This window comes from Lissotriton helveticus, chromosome 9 (assembly GCF_964261635.1).
Source record: "Lissotriton helveticus chromosome 9, aLisHel1.1, whole genome shotgun sequence".
NCBI lineage: Eukaryota > Metazoa > Chordata > Amphibia > Caudata > Salamandridae > Lissotriton > Lissotriton helveticus.
Window position 1 is genome coordinate 1,212,690,831 of NC_136070.1, and position 27,702 is coordinate 1,212,718,532.

General features: G+C 43.1%; 1 protein-coding gene across 4 annotated transcripts in view; it reads right to left on the bottom strand.

Annotated features, from left to right (window-relative positions):
* Positions 1-27,702, bottom strand: part of RAD18 (RAD18 E3 ubiquitin protein ligase) — a 742,369-nt gene that overhangs the window by 512,464 nt on the left and 202,203 nt on the right. For all 4 annotated transcript variants that reach the window (XM_078662418.1, XM_078662420.1, XM_078662419.1 and 1 more), the window contains 2 exons: positions 26,924-27,267; positions 25,292-25,391 (listed from right to left, as the gene is read on the bottom strand). In XM_078662418.1, coding sequence (XP_078518544.1) covers positions 25,292-25,391; positions 26,924-27,267 — 444 coding nt within the window. The remainder of the gene's footprint in view (positions 1-25,291; positions 25,392-26,923; positions 27,268-27,702) is intronic.

Consider the following 27,702-nt stretch of genomic DNA (forward strand, 5'->3'; position numbering starts at 1 on the left):
TTTAAACGACCCGGAACGTACTCAACTATGCATTGAAATTCTTGTAATTTTGCAGCTAGACGTGCTAAACGTGCAGTTAAGGTCCAATATACAATTGTGCTCTCGCTACTACAAAAAGTATCACAAGCAGTACATTGACTGAAAAGTATTCAAGGAGACAGAAGCAGATTCTTTGGTGTGTTCAAAATGCAGCAAAACGTTGGTTTATTCTCTCCAGATTCAAGTAATGTAATGCAAAGCCGACACGTGTTTCGTCGTGTACAGTTGAGTCAACACGACTCTTCAGGGCTGATGATACAAGAATAACATAAACAGAATCAGTAATGTCGTGGTTACACACTGCAAATGGTGACAAGGTGCAACCAACATGCAGTAGTGGCGTGCAACTGGGTTCGCACGCTATGATATCGTATGGTGGGGAGTTAAACAGAACTGGTAATAGTGTCACTCCAAGGCTGTGAGTGGTTGCCCTGGGTGATGGTGCACAAATGTGAGGTCTATTGGCATAACGTTTAGGTGTGTGATCATGTTTAGCAAAGTACACGGTGATCTCGCATTCCGAGGGTTCATGCAGTAGTGGAGCACTTGAAAATCAAAATCGGTGAGCTATTGTGTGGTGGTATAGGTGAGGGACTATAGCGGTAACATTAACGTGGTTTGCCGACGATCTTTCTCCGTAGCGTTTGTGGGCATTCAAAAAAATCCGTTACCGCGCACGTTCTGAATTGTGTGATTGGACAAAACATGCTAATCTCTCTCGGCGTTATAGGTTATTTACCTTGAAAAATGGTATATTCGTGGTGCTTGTTGCTAGGTCTGGGCTACTATCCATGTATTGGACGTTACTTGTCGGAGAGAGACTGCAGGAAGAAGTATATAAAAAAGGGGATCATTAGAAAAGACATACTAAAGGGGGGGAAGGGCATCTAATCTGTAGGATAGATGGCGGACAAAAAATGAGGTATTCTTACCACAAATCTAATGTGACTATACAGAAACGGTCTGTTCCTTTACGATAGTCACGTGGAAAAAGCTTACACAATGGCAGTCTGCCTATCGAATGTCACACTTCTCTGTGTTAGTTCACTCTGTGTGACGGGGGATCGTAGAATATAATGAAGGGAGAAAAAAGGGGTATAGTATGAGTAAATTCAAACAAGAATGCGCACAATTAGCGTCATGTTACATAAAAGGACGAATAACTATTTTGGAGAGATTGGGTTGATAAGGCACAACCTAAAACGAAGTATCTGATTTTTGGTATGTCAAGTTGTCACCACTTAGAAGTGCATGATAGGGCATAATTAACCAAAAACATAATATTTCCTTTTATAGAGATGGGTATCTAGGTGTCTAGGTCTATACCGAGTACAACCAATAGGAAGTACCTGACTTATGGTAAATCGTTTTTTTGTTGTTGCTGAAAGCGCATAATAGCGCATTGTTACGAAAAGACATATAGTTTCTTTTTGAAAGAATAAAAGATAAAAAATCTCTTGATGACTGTGGCAAAAGAAATACCTGGCTCCTGGTGTGTCAGGAGGTAGCCGGGAGGGGATCCGTCTTTCTAAGGACACGCTAGAGACGGGTACGTCTCTCAACAGGCGGTGCGCTGAAAACCGGTAAGCAAAAGCGCGTGTAAGAATAATAGAAAGCCCAATATCATGGGCTTCAGAACAAAGCCGTTGTCACAGGCGAAATTTGTTGCTGGTTACCTGTTTCTCTGGATCCCTCCTCCTGTGGTTCCCGGTCGCCGTCTCTCAGTACGGACACGTGACCGGATGGGAGGGATTATTTTGTAGAAAAAGGGACGAGGGTAGACATCAAAGATGTCCACGTGGCCCGTATTTTGGAAAAACGGGTGCGCCATCTTTAAGTGGTGCAAAAGTCCATAGTATACTGGGGGCGTTACATTGACGACTGTTTTCTCTTATGGTCAGGATCTGAGGAACTTCTGCAGTCCTTCTTTAAGTATCTAAACAACAACCTATGGGAGATCAGTTTCACTATGCACCACAGCCTCACCAACATCGAATTCTTAGATCTTGAATTTTACGTGAAGAATAACCAATTACATTCCAAACTATTCAGGAAACCTACTGCCTGTAACTCTATTCTTCACGCTTCGAGCTTTCACCCTGAGCATCAGTTAAGATCTATCCCATATGGAGAATTCCTAAGGGCTAAACGCAACTGCAGTGAGGCAACGGAATTCGACAACTGTATCATGAACATGAAAAACAGATTTAAAAAGAGAGGGTATTCGAGCTCCTCCCTTCTGAAAGCAGAACGCAAATCCAGAGTCATCTCTAGACCAGACTGTCTGAAAGCACGTACCGAGGTTGAGTCCTCCAAACAGCAAATCAGACTAATCACTGAATTTAATGCACTGAATTACCATGTCAAAAAGAGTTTCCATAAACATTGGAAAATTCTAACAGATGATCCTGCTCTTAAAGAGCTTCTTCCGAATAGACCATCTATCACATATAGAAAGGGCTTCACCCTGAGAAACAAATTAAGCCCCACAGTCCCCCATTACACATCGGCTCGGGACTGGTTATCCACACGAGGTCTTGGCTTCCACAAATGTGGGTTTTGCTCCATGTGCATTTGGGGTAAACATGGCACCAAGACTTTTAAAGGCCCTGATGGGGTTGTCTACAAAATCAAACACAGCATCACGTGTCTGACCAAATTTGTAGTATACATAATTGAATGCCAATGTGGAAAGATTTATGTAGGCAGTACCATCAGATCATTCAAAGAAAGAATCTCAGAGCATATTAATGCAATACAGAGGAGAGACCCCAAATACCCTGTGGCGTTACACGTAGCAGAATGTCAACCATTGGGAGATGATATCAGAGTACGTGTTTTCGGCATAGATGTGATTCCCCTCGACATCAGAGGGGGCAACCGCGAACTGAAGCTCAGACGTAGGGAGGCCACCTGGATCATGCGTTTACAATGCGTGGAACAGGGGCTCAACTACGACCCTGAGCTTCAATTCTTCTTGGGCGACTAGGCAGCCGTCTGGGGGGACGCCTTTTTCTACTGGTTATTACTGTAAGTCTAATGTCAAATCAGCGTGGAACTCGTAAAATGAAATACAGGCATTCCCTGATACGCTTACCACGCACGATGAGGGTAGTAAAGATATTCACTACTTGTACTGTACAGACACATGTTTGATCAGCGAGGGACACACATTATAAAATGTGGACACTCTCAGATACTCTGACTATGCATCATGAGGTCAATATAGACAACTATCATTGTACTGTGTTTATACATGATTCCATGAACGGGTGTACCATGTAAATGCATATTTTCATGTATTATTTGTCTATATAATTTCTCCTCCAATACCTAGGGCTAATACTGTGAAATGAGTAGATTGTCTGCGAAATTAATTGTATTGTGTTTTGAACACGTTGAAAAAATGACACACTCACGTATGGAAGGTGCGGGTGGGCACTTGTGCTTCAGAGACCATCACAACTTATAATAAACTTATAGCACGGCACATCTGGCCATTAAGCATGTGACACCTAACGACTTAGATTACTGAAATAACGATCTTTACTTCGTTTGGGTCTTATGATCCTAGCACCTACGTGCGCACTAACGACCAATACGCGGCCTGTATTCTTAACCATGTAAGCCATGCATGTTCCCACTCTCACCTCCCCATTCGCGAACAAAGGAATTTTTGGAGAAAAAAATGTTAAAGTCTAATTCAATTCGAGTACATGCTCCTCTGAAATCATCAGCCGCAAGCTATAGGTGTCTTATATCATTAGACTCTCATGAATCCGTGACATCAATGTTCCTACACTCTACACTTAGGACGCCTTCTCGATTTCTTAACTGATAAACTACTTATCAAGCCCCCCCATCTGAGGCGGGCGTGAACATTACGAGTTCCCTTCCTCAGAAGTTACCTTCGTTCATCTTTTTTACTGTTACGACTTCTTCACAGAACTGAATACAGATATGTCCAAGGACTTTTGCACCACTTAAAGATGGCGCACCCGTTTTTCCAAAATACGGGCCACGTGGACATCTTTGATGTCTACCCTCGTCCCTTTTTCTACAAAATAATCCCTCCCATCCGGTCACGTGTCCGTACTGAGAGACGGCGACCGGGAACCACAGGAGGAGGGATCCAGAGAAACAGGTAACCAGCAACAAATTTCGCCTGTGACAACGGCTTTGTTCTGAAGCCCATGATATTGGGCTTTCTATTATTCTTACACGCGCTTTTGCTTACCGGTTTTCAGCGCACCGCCTGTTGAGAGACGTACCCGTCTCTAGCGTGTCCTTAGAAAGACGGATCCCCTCCCGGCTACCTCCTGACACACCAGGAGCCAGGTATTTCTTTTGCCACAGTCATCAAGAGATTTTTTATCTTTTATTCTTTCAAAAAGAAACTATGTCTTTTCGTAACAATGCGCTATTATGCGCTTTCAGCAACAACAAAAAAACGATTTACCATAAGTCAGGTACTTCCTATTGGTTGTACTCGGTATAGACCTAGACACCTAGATACCCATCTCTATAAAAGGAAATATTATGTTTTTGGTTAATTATGCCCTATCATGCACTTCTAAGTGGTGACAACTTGACATACCAAAAATCAGATACTTCGTTTTAGGTTGTGCCTTATCAACCCAATCTCTCCAAAATAGTTATTCGTCCTTTTATGTAACATGACGCTAATTGTGCGCATTCTTGTTTGAATTTACTCATACTATACCCCTTTTTTCTCCCTTCATTATATTCTACGATCCCCCGTCACACAGAGTGAACTAACACAGAGAAGTGTGACATTCGATAGGCAGACTGCCATTGTGTAAGCTTTTTCCACGTGACTATCGTAAAGGAACAGACCGTTTCTGTATAGTCACATTAGATTTGTGGTAAGAATACCTCATTTTTTGTCCGCCATCTATCCTACAGATTAGATGCCCTTCCCCCCCTTTAGTATGTCTTTTCTAATGATCCCCTTTTTTATATACTTCTTCCTGCAGTCTCTCTCCGACAAGTAACGTCCAATACATGGATAGTAGCCCAGACCTAGCAACAAGCACCACGAATATACCATTTTTCAAGGTAAATAACCTATAACGCCGAGAGAGATTAGCATGTTTTGTCCAATCACACAATTCAGAACGTGCGCGGTAACGGATTTTTTTGAATGCCCACAAACGCTACGGAGAAAGATCGTCGGCAAACCACGTTAATGTTACCGCTATAGTCCCTCACCTATACCACCACACAATAGCTCACCGATTTTGATTTTCAAGTGCTCCACTACTGCATGAACCCTCGGAATGCGAGATCACCGTGTACTTTGCTAAACATGATCACACACCTAAACGTTATGCCAATAGACCTCACATTTGTGCACCATCACCCAGGGCAACCACTCACAGCCTTGGAGTGACACTATTACCAGTTCTGTTTAACTCCCCACCATACGATATCATAGCGTGCGAACCCAGTTGCACGCCACTACTGCATGTTGGTTGCACCTTGTCACCATTTGCAGTGTGTAACCACGACATTACTGATTCTGTTTATGTTATTCTTGTATCATCAGCCCTGAAGAGTCGTGTTGACTCAACTGTACACGACGAAACACGTGTCGGCTTTGCATTACATTACTTGAATCTGGAGAGAATAAACCAACGTTTTGCTGCATTTTGAACACACCAAAGAATCTGCTTCTGTCTCCTTGAATACTTTTCAGTCAATGTACTGCTTGTGATACTTTTTGTAGTAGCGAGAGCACAATTGTATATTTCTGTTTAGTCCCTTGACTATTTAGACGGTTAAGGGTGTTTTTCCGCCTGCTCTTCACGCACTACATGTCTACTTGTCAATCTATACTCTGTAACGTTTAACCGAGGTAGTGCGCCTGAGTGATCTGATTTTCTAAAAACCCCAGTAAAGTGTTTCTTGAGTTTGCAGATTGGGCGCCTCCACGTTACGTTTTGAACTACCAGACCTTACTTTGTACGCTCTAGCTGTCCACCACACCATGGACAGGGCAAAAGCAGCAGCAGATCTCTTTGAGAACTTGGCCAAGGGCATGCCCACACACCAGGCATCAGCCACGGCAGGTCCTGCACGCGTAGAGGGTTTAAGGGACAAGTTCTTTAAACTTGAGAAACTAAAAAAGCAAGAAAACTCCCGTTGGTGGGACGGGGTAACCCTGAAACATTACTTGAAACTGAAATTAGTTCCCAGAGGACTAAGGTCCAACATCTTCCCGACCTATGATGATCTAGACCGGGATCTCATGACCAAATGGGAAGACTCTTTGGTTCAAAACTCTATCACACTGATAGACATTCTCATTGAGAGTGCTGATCGAAAGACCGCCCAACTACTAACAGAAATCTCTGTTGTAGAACAAGAGATCAAAGACCTGAACAAACCTGAGGCCACCGTTAAGAATTACACTATTCTGGATGAAATTCTTCTGAAACACCAATCCGAAATCCAGAGCAGAAAGGCACGTCAAATCAAAAGGGATGAGGCAGACTACAAGAACGGCAGGATCTACACTTTTGATCGCAAATATGATTCCTTAATCCCAAAACCTAAGGCAGGCTCACAAACCGGCAGAACCACCACCACTACCAACTCTGCTAATTCCAGCACCACCTCTCTGAGTTCTACTGGACTCAGCGACATAGAGAACGAAATTCTGGCCAATGCAGAACCGCATAACTCAACGTTTTTTTTAGAGATGCAACGAGTAAGGAGAGGCCACAGGACCCAGCCACTAAGGGCCGCCACAGACCCAAGCCCCACAGGGGGAAACGCAGGGACAAGCGAGGAATATCGCAGGAAATTGAGGTCAGGCACACAGAGGAACCAACCACACTAGTTGACACAGTACAAGTGATCAACCTCTCCTCATTTCCTCTGACAACTGATATGATATCCTTACTTAGCAGAGGTTTGAATTTCAATCCCTATTCCACTGGCGACATCTGTCAAACAAAAATTGATGTCTTTAAATTCACACGCAGTCTCAAACTCAAAAAACACTTTGCTGGATCACTAGACGTACAGAAACAACCTAGAAACATCCCTACTGTATTTGATAATGTACCTTTGACCATTAAAGATGTGCAAGACACACACCTGCTTCTTTCTTTGACAGACAGGGAAGACAGTCCACTTGAAATGGAAAGGCTCCTAGAGGAGCTTGATGTTGAGACAGACTACAGCATCACGAGTGGCCTCAAAAGTAGATCCAAATGGACTCCAACTTTGGCGGGAGGCAATAACATTGACAGATTCCACAGATATGTCCTTGAGGATCTTAATAATACCAACATCAAGAACCTTAACACCAAATTTAGATATAGAGATAACCTGACCAAGGGGGAACGGTCAGCACTCTCTACTCTTAGCGACAACCACAACATTATCATCAGGGAAGCGGACAAAGGGGGCAATGTGGTGGTCATGGATCTCAATGACTACAACAATGAGGTCCTTGGCCAACTGAGTGAAAACTCTTGCTATGAACCTATCAACCATAACCCTATGGGTCCATTAACAATACTACTAAATGGACTCCTACTGAACTGGAAACAGTCTGGTCTACTTGACGACAATGAATACATGTATCTCAAAGTCTTCAGACCTACGTATCCTTGGCTGTATACTCTACCTAAAGTTCACAAGAGTCTACCATCTCCACCTGGCAGACCGATAGTATCGGGGATTGGAGGCCCCACCGAGAGAATCGCAGAATATGTGGATCTCTTCTTGGGACCTCTGGTCAAGAATCTTCCTTCTTTTATACAAGATTCGAAACACATACTAAATATCATGTCAGACCTGGAGTGGCAGCCAGGCACGAGACTGGTAACTTTGGATGTGGTGTCTCTGTACACCAGCATCAATCCTGAAATAGGCATCAGTGCAATCACCAAACTTCTTTCGAACAGACCTGCCTCACTATGGGCACACACCAACATGCTGCTACAAATGATGAAGATTATACTAGACAACAACTTTTTCATCTTCAATCGGAATTGGTACAGACAGAAAAAGGGAGTAGCCATGGGCTCGAAATTTTCGCCCTCCTTCGCGAATTTCTTCATGGGGGCCTTGGAAACCGACCTAATCTGGGGCACCAAAGGCAGACCATACATTGACTCCATAGTATACTGGGGGCGTTACATTGACGACTGTTTTCTCTTATGGTCAGGATCTGAGGAACTTCTGCAGTCCTTCTTTAAGTATCTAAACAACAACCTATGGGAGATCAGTTTCACTATGCACCACAGCCTCACCAACATCGAATTCTTAGATCTTGAATTTTACGTGAAGAATAACCAATTACATTCCAAACTATTCAGGAAACCTACTGCCTGTAACTCTATTCTTCACGCTTCGAGCTTTCACCCTGAGCATCAGTTAAGATCTATCCCATATGGAGAATTCCTAAGGGCTAAACGCAACTGCAGTGAGGCAACGGAATTCGACAACTGTATCATGAACATGAAAAACAGATTTAAAAAGAGAGGGTATTCGAGCTCCTCCCTTCTGAAAGCAGAACGCAAATCCAGAGTCATCTCTAGACCAGACTGTCTGAAAGCACGTACCGAGGTTGAGTCCTCCAAACAGCAAATCAGACTAATCACTGAATTTAATGCACTGAATTACCATGTCAAAAAGAGTTTCCATAAACATTGGAAAATTCTAACAGATGATCCTGCTCTTAAAGAGCTTCTTCCGAATAGACCATCTATCACATATAGAAAGGGCTTCACCCTGAGAAACAAATTAAGCCCCACAGTCCCCCATTACACATCGGCTCGGGACTGGTTATCCACACGAGGTCTTGGCTTCCACAAATGTGGGTTTTGCTCCATGTGCATTTGGGGTAAACATGGCACCAAGACTTTTAAAGGCCCTGATGGGGTTGTCTACAAAATCAAACACAGCATCACGTGTCTGACCAAATTTGTAGTATACATAATTGAATGCCAATGTGGAAAGATTTATGTAGGCAGTACCATCAGATCATTCAAAGAAAGAATCTCAGAGCATATTAGAGCAATACAGAGGAGAGACCCCAAATACCCTGTGGCGTTACACGTAGCAGAATGTCAACCATTGGGAGATGATATCAGAGTACGTGTTTTCGGCATAGATGTGATTCCCCTCGACATCAGAGGGGGCAACCGCGAACTGAAGCTCAGACGTAGGGAGCCCACCTGGATCATGCGTTTACAATGCGTGGAACAGGGGCTCAACTACGACCCTGAGCTTCAATTCTTCTTGGGCGACTAGGCAGCCGTCTGGGGGGACGCCTTTTTCTACTGGTTATTACTGTAAGTCTAATGTCAAATCAGCGTGGAACTCGTAAAATGAAATACAGGCATTCCCTGATACGCTTACCACGCACGATGAGGGTAGTAAAGATATTCACTACTTGTACTGTACAGACACATGTTTGATCAGCGAGGGACACACATTATAAAATGTGGACACTCTCAGATACTCTGACTATGCATCATGAGGTCAATATAGACAACTATCATTGTACTGTGTTTATACATGATTCCATGAACGGGTGTACCATGTAAATGCATATTTTCATGTATTATTTGTCTATATAATTTCTCCTCCAATACCTAGGGCTAATACTGTGAAATGAGTAGATTGTCTGCGAAATTAATTGTATTGTGTTTTGAACACGTTGAAAAAATGACACACTCACGTATGGAAGGTGCGGGTGGGCACTTGTGCTTCAGAGACCATCACAACTTATAATAAACTTATAGCACGGCACATCTGGCCATTAAGCATGTGACACCTAACGACTTAGATTACTGAAATAACGATCTTTACTTCGTTTGGGTCTTATGATCCTAGCACCTACGTGCGCACTAACGACCAATACGCGGCCTGTATTCTTAACCATGTAAGCCATGCATGTTCCCACTCTCACCTCCCCATTCGCGAACAAAGGAATTTTTGGAGAAAAAAATGTTAAAGTCTAATTCAATTCGAGTACATGCTCCTCTGAAATCATCAGCCGCAAGCTATAGGTGTCTTATATCATTAGACTCTCATGAATCCGTGACATCAATGTTCCTACACTCTACACTTAGGACGCCTTCTCGATTTCTTAACTGATAAACTACTTATCAAGCCCCCCCATCTGAGGCGGGCGTGAACATTACGAGTTCCCTTCCTCAGAAGTTACCTTCGTTCATCTTTTTTACTGTTACGACTTCTTCACAGAACTGAATACAGATATGTCCAAGGACTTTTGCACCACTTAAAGATGGCGCACCCGTTTTTCCAAAATACGGGCCACGTGGACATCTTTGATGTCTACCCTCGTCCCTTTTTCTACAAAATAATCCCTCCCATCCGGTCACGTGTCCGTACTGAGAGACGGCGACCGGGAACCACAGGAGGAGGGATCCAGAGAAACAGGTAACCAGCAACAAATTTCGCCTGTGACAACGGCTTTGTTCTGAAGCCCATGATATTGGGCTTTCTATTATTCTTACACGCGCTTTTGCTTACCGGTTTTCAGCGCACCGCCTGTTGAGAGACGTACCCGTCTCTAGCGTGTCCTTAGAAAGACGGATCCCCTCCCGGCTACCTCCTGACACACCAGGAGCCAGGTATTTCTTTTGCCACAGTCATCAAGAGATTTTTTATCTTTTATTCTTTCAAAAAGAAACTATATGTCTTTTCGTAACAATGCGCTATTATGCGCTTTCAGCAACAACAAAAAAACGATTTACCATAAGTCAGGTACTTCCTATTGGTTGTACTCGGTATAGACCTAGACACCTAGATACCCATCTCTATAAAAGGAAATATTATGTTTTTGGTTAATTATGCCCTATCATGCACTTCTAAGTGGTGACAACTTGACATACCAAAAATCAGATACTTCGTTTTAGGTTGTGCCTTATCAACCCAATCTCTCCAAAATAGTTATTCGTCCTTTTATGTAACATGACGCTAATTGTGCGCATTCTTGTTTGAATTTACTCATACTATACCCCTTTTTTCTCCCTTCATTATATTCTACGATCCCCCGTCACACAGAGTGAACTAACACAGAGAAGTGTGACATTCGATAGGCAGACTGCCATTGTGTAAGCTTTTTCCACGTGACTATCGTAAAGGAACAGACCGTTTCTGTATAGTCACATTAGATTTGTGGTAAGAATACCTCATTTTTTGTCCGCCATCTATCCTACAGATTAGATGCCCTTCCCCCCCTTTAGTATGTCTTTTCTAATGATCCCCTTTTTTATATACTTCTTCCTGCAGTCTCTCTCCGACAAGTAACGTCCAATACATGGATAGTAGCCCAGACCTAGCAACAAGCACCACGAATATACCATTTTTCAAGGTAAATAACCTATAACGCCGAGAGAGATTAGCATGTTTTGTCCAATCACACAATTCAGAACGTGCGCGGTAACGGATTTTTTTGAATGCCCACAAACGCTACGGAGAAAGATCGTCGGCAAACCACGTTAATGTTACCGCTATAGTCCCTCACCTATACCACCACACAATAGCTCACCGATTTTGATTTTCAAGTGCTCCACTACTGCATGAACCCTCGGAATGCGAGATCACCGTGTACTTTGCTAAACATGATCACACACCTAAACGTTATGCCAATAGACCTCACATTTGTGCACCATCACCCAGGGCAATCACTCACAGCCTTGGAGTGACACTATTACCAGTTCTGTTTAACTCCCCACCATACGATATCATAGCGTGCGAACCCAGTTGCACGCCACTACTGCATGTTGGTTGCACCTTGTCACCATTTGCAGTGTGTAACCACGACATTACTGATTCTGTTTATGTTATTCTTGTATCATCAGCCCTGAAGAGTCGTGTTGACTCAACTGTACACGACGAAACACGTGTCGGCTTTGCATTACATTACTTGAATCTGGAGAGAATAAACCAACGTTTTGCTGCATTTTGAACACACCAAAGAATCTGCTTCTGTCTCCTTGAATACTTTTCAGTCAATGTACTGCTTGTGATACTTTTTGTAGTAGCGAGAGCACAATTGTATATTTCTGTTTAGTCCCTTGACTATTTAGACGGTTAAGGGTGTTTTTCCGCCTGCTCTTCACGCACTACATGTCTACTTGTCAATCTATACTCTGTAACGTTTAACCGAGGTAGTGCGCCTGAGTGATCTGATTTTCTAAAAACCCCAGTAAAGTGTTTTTTGTGCAGTTAAGGTCCTACCACCACCAGCTGCCAACTTATTAATTAACGGTTTGTGGTCAGTCCTTAGTCGAAACCTAGTTCCCCACAAAAATTGCCTGAAATGTTCAGAAGCCCAGGGGCACGCCAGTAACTCCTTCTCAATGGTAGAATAATTGTACTCAGCGCCCCGCAAGGTCCTAGAAGCATACGAAACCACATATTCTTCCCCTCTGTCCTACTGCATTAACACAGAACCCAAACCTACATTGCTTGCATCAACACATACTATGCATTCTTTATTCAGCTCAAACGGTCTCAAAAAAGGAGCATTGATAACTTCCTGTTTCAATAAGTCAAATGCAGATTGTTGGTCATTGTTCCATACAAACTTAACATCTCTTTTTAACAACATTCTCAGAGAATGTACTTTTGAGGCATAATCTTGAACGAATTTACTATAAAATTCCGTGAGACCCAAAAATGATACTAATTGTTCCTTATTCAATGGTGAAGGTGCTTTAGATATGCTTTGGATGTGATTAAGTTTAGGTTTAATACCTTGAAAGGAAATCTCATGGCCGAGATATTCAACTTTACTCTGCCTAAATTTGCATTTGGATAATTTTAGTGTCAAGCCCTTTTCCTGAACACATTTTAAAACTTTTTCCAGATTTCTGTCATGATCTTCAAAATCTTTCCCATAAATCAGGATGTCATCCTGAAAGGCAATGGCCCCTTCACAACCCTCTAACACAGCTTTCATGAGTCGTTGAAATACAGATGCCGCACTGGCTAAACCAAAAGGCATAAGGCAATATTGGAACATGCCTTCCGGTGTAATAAATGTGGTTAGGAATTTAGAATCCTCATGTAAAATTACTTGATGATAAGCACTAGTTAGATCTAGTGTTGAAAATACGCAAGCGCCTGAAAGAGTGGAAATAAGCTCATGAATATGAGGTAAGGGATGTCTATCAATCCAGATCTCTTTGTTTAAACTGCGAAGATCTACACATAAACGAAGTTCGCCATTGCTCTTAAGGGATCAAACTACTGGCGAAACCCATGGTGACGATTCAACAGGTTCTATTATTTTCTTGGAAACCAGATCGGACAAAATCACTTTCAATTTATCACGATAGGCCAAAGGTACATTCCTGACTTTATGTCGAACGGGAATAGCTGATCCTTTAAGAATGATGCAGTGTTTAAAATTAACAAAAACTCCCAAATTATCAGTGAAATAGAAGAAAACTTGTTCTTCATTTGAACAATAAAGTCATTTTCAGGTGGTACTACATATACAGGTGGGGAGGCATTAGGATCCAGTTTAATGCCTAGATCATGTTGATGAGGCCAACACAAGATAGATGCACCTTTAGTGGCAACATACACTTTCCCTTTAGTTGTTCTGTCCTTGAATTTAATGTCAGCCCACATGTATCCTTCAAGATCTATTTTCTTTCCTGAGTACCCACCAGGATGTACGTTAGGTGATAATAATTTCGTTGTGCCCCAATATTTACTAAAAACATTTTTGCCTATAATAGTATACCAGGCACAAGAATCAATAAGCATTGATATTTCCTGTCCATTGATAAGAATAGTATCACTAGGAAAGCCCTTACATTTAGTATCTCCAACACACAATAAGGTATTGATTTCAGAAGGCTGTTCAAGTTCATCACATTCTTCATATGACAATAAATTTACTCTCTGTGAAGATTTAGACATTTTGTTAAAATGACCCGGTCTCTTACATTTTACACATATTTTGTTCCATGCTGGACAACCTCTATAGTTTCCTACATGATCATTGGCTCCACATCTGTAACATATAATTTGGGATTTTTTAACAAAGGTTTTGTTATCTTTCCCAAAATTCTCTTTTTTAACAGGAAAAGGTGAAGATTTCTTATAATTTAAAATTCTTTACCAAAGAAACCTCAGGAATTATTACTTTAGTTTTAACTTCCTGACCCCTAATCTCACTTACGAACAATTCGGATTTTTCAATGCCTTTAGCAATATTTAACACAGCACTGAGAGAGGATTCAGTACCCATCCAAAGGCGTTCTTGAATCTTTTTACTTTTAGTACGCATCATAATCTGGTCTCGTAAAACTTGTTCGAAATTAATTGTTTCAAAAGAACAGGAACCAGCTAAAGTGCGTAAAGCAGCTACGTAATTTTCGTAGACTCATCTTCTTTTTGTACTCTGGAATAAAATTTAAATCTTTCCATGACAGTATTAATTTTTCTGACAAATCTAATAGATAGTTGTTTTACAACTATTTCAAAAATATTCAAATATCCAGCTCCTATGTTTTCAACAGGAGGTAAGTTTTCTAATTCTTTAAGTCCTGCACCACCTAATCAGTTCTTTAATAATGCTAGTTTCCTTTTTGGTGAACAACCATCTTCTTCAACTACATCTACATAAGCTAAAAATGTTGGATACCATAGATCCCACTCCATCTTGGGATCGCCAGCTATTGGCAAGAAATGTGCAGGTGAAATAATGTTATTTGACATTTTTGTAACCTTAAAAAAAATTAGAGAAATATTAAAGCATGAGCAAATGATAAGAATAAAACATGTAAGTAAGACTATGAAATACAGGTTAAAATAATAATTAAAAATAATAAAAGTTGTCACCGAAGTCGGCGGTCGTCGAGTGTTGATTGAAGTCAGGATGCAAGATATTATTCTTTGTTAATTACAAGTCACTACGAACATTGTGTGGAAGTTAGCGATGAATAAACAGCTTTTCTTCAAATGCCGGAGAAAACAAAAATTGTTACTAGTTGCTGTGGAAACGCTCGTTTTGTAAACTAAAAATGTCTGTCAGATACGTCATGAACGTGAAGACGTTGCGCAGATAATTCCAGGAAGTGCAGACGCATCAATGCGTGGTGAAACATCGATATGTGATGACGTTGCTGCCTTTTGGTGCTGAAGAAGAATGTCGGAAACACCAAATACGGGGATGCGTTCCAACAGATACGGTAAGTTTTCCTTTACTCTTTTCAAAAGATGCGTTTAAGTAATAGATGGAATAAGCTCGCAAGTTAACACGAAAAGGAAAGGAACTTTAAAGTCTGTTAGATCAAATGTTTTCCGGAGTCCCCATGTATCGGAAACCACTTTACATCTTTCCAACTTTTAAATAATGAAAACACGGAAAGAAAAGAATGTACATTTCACTCCCGCTGGTGCAATCAGGGCACTAAAATATTAAAACAGCCGCTGGTGCCATCATAATGTCACGTGATAAAGATAAATACCTTCTTTTTTTTTCTTGAAAGGTGAATGCTGTCTCTCCAAATTCACTCCTCGAAAAAAATAAATAGTGGATTCTTTTTCCAATCTTCGTATCCCATCCTCGTCGCCAAATTATGTAGAAATCCAGAGGAGCAGAGGAGTAGATTGTAGATAATTTATTGGTTAGAGACAGCTTACACAACCACCTTTAAGCGATGCCTGGATATAACTGCTGCTTGTGGCACATACAGAATGTTGGGACAAGAACATATAATAATAATTCCATTGGAACAGTAACATGCGAATGCTACAATTAGTAATCCATGTCCCTACCCCATGTTAGTGGTTAGCTACTCAACCACCATTATAGTCAGAGAAACTGTCCATCCTATCACTGCTCCCACTGGTGTCGGAGCACAGCCATCTTCCTTGCACACTTAAAGTAGCCACAAACTGACACGTATAGTCAGACAAACAATTCCTTACCGACCCACAACCTCTTTCAAAATATGTTCTATTTGCCACTTCAAGCCACACAACAAAAAAGAAACAATGTGGCCAAATACACTAGGAGTTACTTAGTAGTAGGTAGAAAAAAATACAAACAACTGCACACCAAGATGCTCTTTCAGATGTGATATTTTCAAAATGTTAAAGCATGAAAATCCATACTAATATTAAAAAGAGAGAGCCAAAAACTTTGAGGTGGGTAATCTCAGTAACCACAGAACCAATCACAACACCCAATACAGCGTTGGAAAGGGCAGATGCAGCAGAAGGACATAGGCTATGCAGACGGCCCCCATATATATATATTTCTTTTTTGCAGAGTTTTATATAGCGCAAACTTGACCCGAACTGAATCAGGTATCAGAGCGCTTTACATAGCACCAGTTACGTTACATGAGGACACACATTCATTTTTGTTAGGCACGGGGAGATTAAGTGATTTGCCCAGAATCACAGGATGTTTGGAGTCGTTACCAAGACTCGAACCCAGATCCCCAGGTCCGAGGTCGAGCACCTTAGCCGTTAGGCCGACTCCTCTATACATTTAAAAGGTAAAAGAACTGTGCCAGCAAAGTAGTCCCTTGTGGGCGTGTCTGTGTTGTGCTGTGGCGTGACTAACGCTGGGGGCGTGTGGTACGGCCATCACATCGTGGGCTGTGGGTGTGTGCTGGGGGCGTGACAAACGGTGAAGGCGTGTGTCTGCCCTTCATGCCATGTGAGTCGTACATACAAATGCCAATTACGTTGCTGCGCAGCATCAAGGGGGACGCTGGGGGCGTGTGTCCGCCCTTCATGCCACGTGAACGCAATTGCGCCGTATCAAGGGGCACGCTGGGGGCGTGAGAAACGCTGGGGGCATGTGCTACGTTCCGCCCTTCATGCCATGAGGGTCGTACATTAATCAGAAGATCGTCTGCTGTGGCCGTGTGATGGGGGCGTGACAAACGCATTCACCTGGAGGCCTGGTAAGTAACGTTACTGCAGCCTTTCCTGCGCGCTGTTACTGAACTCTCTCATTCAACAAAATTACACGCGCCTGCTACCATCAACCAGGGCTCTAGCCGGGCTCAGGCAGCGGATCAGTACACTAATTACACGCGCCTGATAACATCAACCAGGGCTGCAGCTGGGCCTCAAGCGGGGGAACACGCGCCTGCTAACATCAAACAGGCCTGCATCTGGGCCTCAAGTGGGGGAACACGCAAATGAGCGTGTCTGCGGGGACAATTACTGCAGCCTCTCCTACTCGCTGTCTCTCAACTCTCTCATTAAACGGATTTACCCGCGGCTGATAACTCTCTCATTCAACGACATTACACGCGCCTGCTAGCATCAACCAGGGCTGTAGCCGGGCTCAGGCGGCGGATCACTACACCAATTACACGCGCCTGCTAACAGCAACCAGGGCTGCAGCTGGGCCTTCTCCGTCCCTATTCTAATGAAACAAAAAATTTTGTCTACCGCGAGATTTTAAAATAAATTGCCGTTGCCAAATACACACATTACACACATTCTATTTCATACCCGGACAACGTCAGGACGAGCTGCTAGTCAAGGATAAAATGCCAACAGTGTAATTTATTAACTAAACTGTATGTGAACATTCTTACTAGTCTTTGGGATTCAATTAAATAAGCAACTTAAAATAAGACCAAATTTGCTTACTCTGTGTAAAAATTGGCAAATGTATTGTTTCTGCCACTTTTGTTACTGATGCATGCAGGGTTATTATATGATTCCAGAGCAGGGCCTTTATTATCTGTTATGGACTACCTCCCAAGCAACAGACTGACCTTCATGCTTTCAACATCCCAGTGAACTTGATCATTTCATTAAATCATGTAAATAATTTTAAATAGTGCTCACTCAGCCTCCATCCTAGGCAAGCTTTAAACCCCCAGCAACAATCGGAGAATACACATGTTCAAAGAGTATATCTGCAGCTGAGTAAGGTTTCCTCTGATGGAAGTTGTAGCAATCTTCGTAATCTAGAATTGGAAATGCTCAACTGTCCCCCTTTACGTTTGAAGTTATGCCAACTATTTTGGTTCCAAATTATGGTACCAAATTGGCCTGGTCGTAGGTGACTTTCTTTTCTCCATATGGCGAGGCATTGCTGTGCAGTATTTTGTCAATGGTGGTCAACATCTTCAAGGCTGGTCTGGCTTAAAACGGCCAGGTGTGGGGGGAGGAGCCAAGCTCGCGAGCGTAATGGTCGCCTTTTAGCTCGGCTCCCGCAGCCCTCCGGCCTGATCATGTATCCTGTATAATATCCTGTCCGGAGACGACACATTATCGGACAATCGGAAACGGAACACCTCGCTTGTACTCACCATTTGGCCCGGAGGTTTCGACGTGCAGCGGCTCCGAAGTTGTGCCCTCCGCAAGACCGGGGCCTCCGTGGAACCTAGACCGGGACCTAGCCTGTGGGGTCCGACGACTGTCGGCCCCGGTCGAGAGAGTGAACCAATGATGAGAGCCGTTGTGCGAAAATCCCAGCGATCCTGATCCGGGCCTGCCCTGGTGACCGCGCGGCTGATGTGGGTGAGATGCACCGGGGACTGATTCTGTGAAGGGGTCCTCCCCCCGCCGCTGCTTTGACCGGCAGCCCTGGACCTCTGCGCCCGGACTCTGCCTGTTGGGGGCGCCGGTGCTGGTGTAGGCGGAGACCCGCATTGGGCGGACATCCTTTCGGCACCAAGACTGCCATTGCTGGGAACCCCCCGGAGCTCTGTGAAGTCCTACATTTTTGAACTGTTTTTTGGGGGGTCGCGGAGGGCGGCGACAGGGCTGACTTCGCGAAATGGCGGCCGACCCTCTGAAACATGAATCGCCTTGTGGCGGCGGGCTTGGGTTGCCTAATTGCGCGGGGGTCCGGTCTGGTGAGCGTGAGCTTACGGTCAGAGATATCCTGGAAGCTCTGAGATCCCTGCGCGCATCCCTGGCCCCCGATGTCCCTGTGAGTCCGCCACGATCTGCCGCCATTTTGAGCAGCCGTTTCTTCTTGCCACCCTCTTGTTTCAGTGACTCCATTGCCTCGCCCCCCTCGATAGCTCCAAGTGTTGCTGCCGCTGATCGAAGATCATTTTGTGTGCCGGTGACTTTGGAGCTCCCTGTTTTTCGAGGTTCTGACCCCGGGGACTTGGACATTGTGCCGCGGCCCTGTTCGGCTCGGATGCCTAGAAATATTGGTGGACTGCCGCCTGCACCTGCTCCGATGGCTTCGCCTTTGTTTACTACAGAGACCCTCTCGCCTTCCCAAGCGGCGAAACTGAACTCCTGTTCTTCATCACCCGTGCTGCGATTGCTGATGCATTTAAACTCTCTGCTCGGACTTTTGCTCATTTGCGGACCGATTTACCCCCCATGTCTACATGGTAGTCAACATTTTTTTCGATTGTGTGCTGGTCTTGTATTGAATATCTCATTTTACACTGTCATGTGGTGGGTGGGATTTGTGGTTCGGAAGGGATGGGGGTGATATGCACGACTCCTGGTTGATTATTGGTATACGACTTAGTGGCGCAGTTGTTTGTACCCATAGAGCGGTGGGTGGTCCCCTCCTCTGTAAGTTTTATGGCGCTTGATGGGGTGTCGTCCTGGTCTGTTTTTGCTGCGATGTCTGGTTGGGCGGAGGGCGGCGGCCGACCATATTGATTTCTGTTCTTATGCTCCTCCCTCCTGTTTTCTTTATTTCTGTTTCTGTTTCTTTTTGTCTCGTTCTTCTCTCTTTCTTTCTTGCTATATTTCGGGTTCTGGTTTAGGGCGACAGGCACGCTGTCTGAAGGGTAGGCCATAGCCTTCTACAGGGGTGCAGGGTGGGATGGGTGGGTTGGGTTCTATTTGTTGTTTGTTTTATGGTTCTATGGCCCTTTTGTATCTCTTTATAGTAATGCCGCGTCTGTCCCTGCCTCCCGTGGTGTGTTCGGGGTGGGGTGTGTGGCGTCGTTAACCCTCCTTTTATGGTTCGGTTGCATTTCTTCTCGATTGCTGTACCCTCACTGGTGCTGATACTCCTTTTTTCTCCTGTACTCCCGCCACGGGACGCCTGTGTCGGCGTGTCTTCTTTCTTTCGTTTTTGTATTTAATTTTTTTTCTCTCATTGTTCCGTCTTGTCCTCCTCCCCTCCCCCTCTTTCCCCCCTCTTCCCCCTCTTTTCCTTGCCCCCGTCCCCCTCCCTCCATTTTCCTAGAGGTCACTATGACGGGTTAGTTTTGATGTAATGTTTCTCCGATCCCTCTGTTCTGGCTTAGCTGTGGTTTGGGTGGTGGGCATGTAACGATGATAATGTTCAAGTGTCGATTATGTCTAAATTATCCCGATCTTCCTGTGTGAATTGTGTTGCCTCTCCTGTATTGCGGCCCCATACCCCCTTATTGTCGCTGAGGCTAGTTCTGGGACTTCGGACGTCTCTATATTGAAAGTGAGCCTGTCATACGCCTTATCCCCATATTATAAAATTAACCTTTTTTTCTCCTGTGTCTTGGCCCTCTGGTTCCTAGGTATATTCTCCCTTTTTACGATTGTATTGCCTCTGCTTCTTGCTGCTTGACTCTGTAATGTTTGCCTTGGAACTTCTGATTGCTTTACGTATTGAGGCCGGCCGATTTGGTTGTAGGCCTAGACTTGTATATCCTTTTGACGCTAATAAAGGTTTAAAAAAAAAAAAACGGCCAGGTGTGGAGGTGTCCAAGATGCTGCATAGTTTGGATTGGAGCTTGTTGACTATTGCTCCTAAATTGTCAACTAGGGCTGGCTCTAATCAGTAAGGCTGAGCCTGTACAACAGAGAAGAAATGCCAATTTCATAGACAACGTGTTTATGATGTGGACAGGAGGAGAAGAAAAGCTTATACTATTTATTAACTGGTTCAATGCTAGAACACCGGATATTCAATTCAGCATATGCCATTCTAATAGTAGAATAGCATTTTTGGATGTGGAAGTGTTTCCACTCGAGGGCCGATTAGCGACGACTTTATTCATTAAACCAACGGATCGCAATAAGGCTTTGCTCTTCTCCAGTAGCCACCCAAGGAGTCTAAAAGAAAATCTTCCGTACGGCCAATTTTTCGCGTGCGGAGGAATTGTTCATCCAAAGAAGACTACAAGTTCCATGCTGAAAATCTAGTGTCCAAACTACGTGACCGTGGGTATCCATGAAAACTAGTACGGAACTGTATGAAACGTGCTAGGTGGACCCCCAGAGAAAGTTTACTTGAGCGCAAAAACAAATCTTTGCTAAAACGCCAAGTGTGCGTGACAACTTACTGTCCAAACGCCAATAAATTGAAAAAGATAATTGGACAAAATTGGCACTTGGTAAAAAACTTGGATGAAAGCTTCAAGGAGCCGCCTCTTTTCGCGTTCAAAAAGGAAAACAGCATCGCCAACCATGTAGTGAGAGCTGCAATGGTGCAAGACCCACAACCCTCGATAAGACAAATGCTGGGCTTAGCCCCCATTATAGGGCACCACAAATGTGGTACCTGCCTTTGTTGTGATATTGAGGAAATCAAAAAGAGGGAGAGAAGAGGTGGTGCTGGGTGGCACCGAGGTGGGCACATCCTCCTCTTGCAAAAGTACTATTAATCAAAAAGGTCCACCTCTAAGAGGATCTGTGTATATCCTGTTGTTTATGGAATACACACAGTGTGTTAAAATACCCCTCACACACCAAAAGGGCCCTTGGTGTCATGCTTCATCATTGGGGTCTTCCCGCCCGGCTGCCGGACGGGGCAGTGCTGCGACAAGCGACTACGCTGGAGCACCTTTTAAATGAGGGTGCTATGTGAGTGAAATGGAGTGAGTGTCAGTAGGGTCAGGGGTGATATAGAAAAGTGATGTTTAAAAAAAAAAAAAAAACTGGCCTAGTGATAGAAAAAACTATTTAATAAACACTGGCTGGTATCATTAAAAAATGTGGTGTCGGAAAGGTTAAGCGGGTTAATGGGCTTACTTTCCTGTGCGGGTCAACATGTTTCGGGGCGCCATGCCCTTTCGTCAGGACCGGGGTCGGATCCCCCTGTCACTCACTAATGTCTTTCCACAATAAATATGTATGTACAAAAAAGTGTAGTGGTGATTTTGTTTATCAATGTGTATAGATATACATTTTATATTTATACAATTCCATTGCTAATGCTAAGATACTCATGTAGTATGCTTGGGAAGGCGAGGAACAATGCCCCATGAGCCAGCACTGGACAAAAGGGTATTAGAGGGTCCAATTAACCCCCAGCCTCGTTGTGCTTCCTCCTCAGTCCGTGGCTTCCGTGATTTTTGTTGTGATATTACCATGGAGGGTTCATTATTCCAGCATAATGGCATCTCGTGGAAGCACGAAACGTTCAGTAATTGTAAATCCAAGTACGTTGTCTACGGAATTTTGTGTCCATGCGGACTTTTATACATCGGGAAGACCAACCAAGAGATCCGCCAGAGAATCTCCCAACATAAGTCCAGGATAAAAAATAAAGTTGAAACAGCACCATTAGTCAATCATTGGAATAGACACAAACATCAAATAAGTGATTTGAAATGGACCATTATTTCAAAAGCTGAAAAAGATCCACGCGGTGGTGATTTGGACTCTAAACTATCTAAGAGAGAGGCACTTCTTATTGTTAAGTTTGATACGGCCATAACCGGATTAAACGAATTGTCTGAAATTTACAAACTGTAATCATTCTGGTTCCTTTATGACCTGTCAGCTGACCCACTTATTCATCAATTTTATACCATTACACGGGATTGTCTAATTCCTGATTCACGACTCGATTGTGTTATACTTTATTTTATATGAGTTGGCAGCCATCCCTGATTTCATACAGGCCCTCCGAAGGCACGTTCCTGTATTCGCGGCACACTTTCACAGCAGTAATTCCACTTTTACTGTCTACCCCGTATGCGCAGAAGTGAGATATTAGTTCCTGCCACTACGTGAGACCCCGGAAGGGGCGTTCTTTCACACGCGGCACATCTTTTAAACAGAAGTAATCTTTCACTGCTTACTTCGCTTGCGCATGCGTGAGAGATTAGTTCCCGCGGCCACCAGCTACCTGTACACCAGCCCCGGTAAGCCCTGCGTCCTGCCAAATGTCGACATCCGTATTTAAACTATGAAGACCTTCGTGGCTTCTTGTCATCGAGATTAACAACACTCCACTTGTCTTTCACAGCTGGATGTCCGAACGACTTTAACTACCTCGCCCCGCTGATTTAAAACGGCGCTTCCGCAGTACCATCCCTTGGTAAGAAAGCGGCTCTCACATAAGCGCTTTGCCATTCGTTTTTACCTCCTATCTTTGACACAGCCCATAGCTTTGGATATTTATAAGCTTTTTGCCCCGCAGGTCCTGCGATAGATACAAGACGCTTTTCTTCCAGTCACTGGTGACATGCCACCCTGGCTAGAGGTAAACCTCCACATGTTATACTCATAGCAGTATTGAGACAGGCTGAACTCAGTTCTTAAGTTATTTTTACACTGGTTTTTGTTCTTGCTTTCTTTTCCTCTGTTCTCTGCAGGAACCTTGAGCAGTGTCACTGCTCCTATATTGACGCATTGAATAGGGTAAGCTGTGGTTGACTCTTTGGTGTAGTAGCGCACATTAGTTTTCTTGTGTTATAAAGTCTTTATACATAGGTTCCTTTTTTCCTTTTTCAGAATAACGCTGGCCCTGAGGAGAGTCCTTGGTGAACAACAGGGATTCGAAACGCGTAGGCTGTTGTTTCGGTCTGCTGATGTTATCCGTGTGCTGATTGTTGTTACACTGGATCCTATTTACACTACTGTTGTTGAACACTAGGTTCTAAAAAAATTGGTCATGTATCAATAGGAGTGTATTGTTTTAGACAAACTATTATCCTGATTATTTCCTAATTTTTGAGCAGACCTACTCCTCACACTGGTGCACTGAATCCACCAGGTTGTGCTGAGTTTCTAGTATGAATGTGTGTATGTTAGTGGTTTGACTGTGACATGTCTGAGTAGCAATGAGAGTGATGGTATGGTTGTGATTTCATCTTTTTTGCGTCTTTTTTCATTTATCTTTCACAATAATTTGTCAAATGAATTGAGGTATTAACCTTACACTTTGTGTTTCCTAAAATTGTTTCTAATAAATAGCTATTAAATAGCATTTCCCAGTGTTGAGTTATACACTTCGTCTGGACGAGATATGGTCTTTTGAATCAAAACATCAGTATTGGCATTTCTTCTCTGTTATGTTGTTCCTAAATTGTCAAGGCATGGTCAAAGTTTAATTTTTGTTGCCCACTGTGACACACCAGATGGTGCAACCATAAGCAAATCAATATTGGTCCTACTCATTGAGTTAGTAGAGTCAATTGTGGGCTTGCTGATGGCCTAAGAATGTAAGACTGTGCAGAGTGGTAAAATTAAGCTCTGAATGCTATATGCACATATGACAGCTAGAAACCTAATCACTGGGCAGATGAACAAACAAAGATCAGGTTCTTCTATTACTATCAGATCTATTGTCCTTCAATAGGGAAGGAAAACGTCATTAAACCTTCCGGACCTAAAAAACAAATACTGCATGGAAATGCAAAAAGAAAGACAACTAGAAAGCAAGAGTGATGTAGATGTCAGAAACAATTCAACAAACAAACATCTGCAGTACAAGTAAATGGCTTAAATAATTTAGTGCGAGGATCTGCTTGAAAAGGTAAAACAATGAAACTAAAATAGCTCTTAGGGATAAATTATCGGAAAAACTATTCACTTCACGTGGAACTAAATGTTAAAGAGGTGAGCATCTAGTGAAGTCTGAAGAATATACAATGTAGTTACTTATGCAAAGTGATCAATCAGCCTCCAGCAAAGAGAACAGAATGTTCAAAATCCACCCCCTGCAGGAGAAACTCATTACTTTTGGTCATTCCAGAAGGATGCCTATCGTGGCAATGGTATGTGGGAGCCATACCAAAGGATCAGTGAAGACCAACTTCTCCATGATTGACACTGAAAAATTGTGTAGGACACAGATCTGGAAGATGTTTTGGGAGGTAACATTTATACATGTCTGAACAGCTCTCACAGGGATGATGTTTTACTGCACTGCTGGAAAGTAACCGAACAGGAGCAGGGAATGGAGGCGGGGTTGCAGATGTATAGGGGCAGTACAATATGTCCATTGCTAATGGGTTACCAGACATCAGAGTGTAGTTAAACATAGAGATAGAAGGGGAAAAAAATCAACTCTTTAGGCATTCCAACAAGACAGAGAAGCTTGCATTACCTTCGAAGACTCTCTTTCTTCTCATCACTGGTTAAGCAGCTGTCCAAATGCCTGTTGATGTACTGCTCTGAAATTCCAACACCGCACACTGGGCAGTCAACTGCAGGAAAAAGGGAGTGATTACTATACATTCAATGAGCTCAGAAAGGGTTCTTAAGCCTGGACCGACAAACGCCAAAGGTATATAAGGGCAGTCAAGATTTTGTCACATGCCCAAGCGCACAACGCGTCAATGAAGACCTGGAAACTGATCCGAGGATCTGGTAGAACTGCAATAAGAGAAAAGAAACTAGAGTGTAAATGTTCTATAAAGATCAGGTGTATGTGCAGTGGAATGTATGTGGGGAGTACATGCAATGTCTGACTTGAAAGACAATAAGGGGCACTGATCACATTGCTCGCACCTTCAGACACAGCATGAACAGCGAAAGAAAGCCAAACCAACAGTGACCAAGTCTAATTCACCAGAAATACTGTGGACACTTCAGTGACAAGTTGATGGAAGGTGGAAGACTATTGGCAAGAGAGAGTTTATGGGTTGTATACATATATTAAAAAATACTTCAGGAAAAAAGGTTCTTGCATCTTCATTTGAACAGCGGGGAGGACAGGATTTGTTTCAATCTCCAGTGAAGTAACAAAGAACATTTGAGATTCTATTTACATATAATTGATGCTGGGATGAGTTTAGAATATTAATTTTTTCAGATTGCAGTTCTTGCCTCCTTTCATGTTTTATTACATACTGACCATTGAGTGGTTATTTAAAAGCCCCTGCAAGTCACTCTCGAGTTCACATGTGTCCTATGCACTTTAAACCCCTGTTCGCCAATGGTCGAGCCACACCAGTGCATTGCTATGTGCATGCCTGCATTGCAATATATATTATGAGGGGATATGTGTGGACACCGCTGCAGTTTCATCACCAACAATTGTCAAGCGACTCCACACAATAACTGTGCAAATGCATAGATGCATGTCTTCCACAGGGTAGTCATGCACATACATTGTATGTTGACACACAATAGATGCCCAGCAAAGATGACGCACTGATATAAAAGCACTCTATTACCACAGGCATTTGTGTGTGGAGAAACTAAAATTGGGTGCGCCTTCTATGGAGTTATGTGAATCACTGTTTTTTGTTAGATAAATTGAAATGATTCTGCCTTTCTTTAACATTAATAGCAATACTACCAAACCGCGGATCGAGGATCTAAATATCTCATACCTACAGCAGGTCTGTTGTAAATTCACCGCTGTCAGTACTGTTGAGATTAATGCAATGATATTTGCCAATAACTGAGGCTTTCCTCTTGATCCATGTTTTGCCAACATATTTCGTATGGCTGAAGAAATTCGACAAGTTACATTTCCTTTTGCTTTGCAACAGCACCGAATGAGCTAAGTGTTATATAGCAGCCACATCAATTATCCTTCTGATCAGAAAACATTTGCTTTTTTGTTACATCACAGTTTTGAATGTCAGAGCTAGGACATCAGAGAGGCAGATTCTATTCTATGGCACAGGAGGCTTATGCGTTCACCTAGCCCGGAACACTATAAAAGGTAACTGGTTGGTTCCACTTCATTTCAGCAGCATGCATAGAATCCGGCAAGTGAGGCTCTAACCTTTTGGGACTTCTTTTGGCCCTGGGGTGGACACTCGTCCAGGACTTGCAGCGCATCCGGGACTTCTGGATGATGTGGCCTCCGTCGCAAGTCTGCTAGTTTCAGGAGTATCACAATCCCCTTCGATTTTAACAGGTACTTTTTCTTCACTGCCAGTGTCCTCTGTTGGTTTTGATGCTAAAGTGCTGGCTTTCAGCAAGAAATTGTCCATGCAAGCACTTTCCTGCTTCACTCTTATGGCACCAATGGATCTCCTTGAGTGTTGTATATCAGAAGAATGGGAACCACGGAGCATCGCTGGGGATATGGGAGGGGAATCCAACACAAACTGGAAGAGATGCTTCCTGAAAATAAAAATAAATAAAAACATTATACAATGAGATAAATGTGTGCATTTTATTTGTGTTGAACCTCTTAAAAATTCGGTCCAACTAAGAAGCCACATTAAGTTTCAGTGTGACTAGCAAAACCCTTATTTCAGGTTTTTTATATATTCTTACTAATCCACAACTTGTTGAATGGATAATATGAAAATGTAAAGCCACTACTCTCTGGTTGCCCACAAACCAAAAAACAGCCTCTTGAGTTCCAAAGCCACCAACTGCTTGTGCCTTCAACCACATCATGAACAGAGACTGACAAAGCCCAACCAACATTGAGGCAAGATCCATTCACCACAAATATCAAGGACATGTTTCAAATAAAGGGAGATATCCTACTTCATTTTGTCATGCTACTTGCACTATCACCTGAAACACAGGCATGTGAAGAAGACAGAT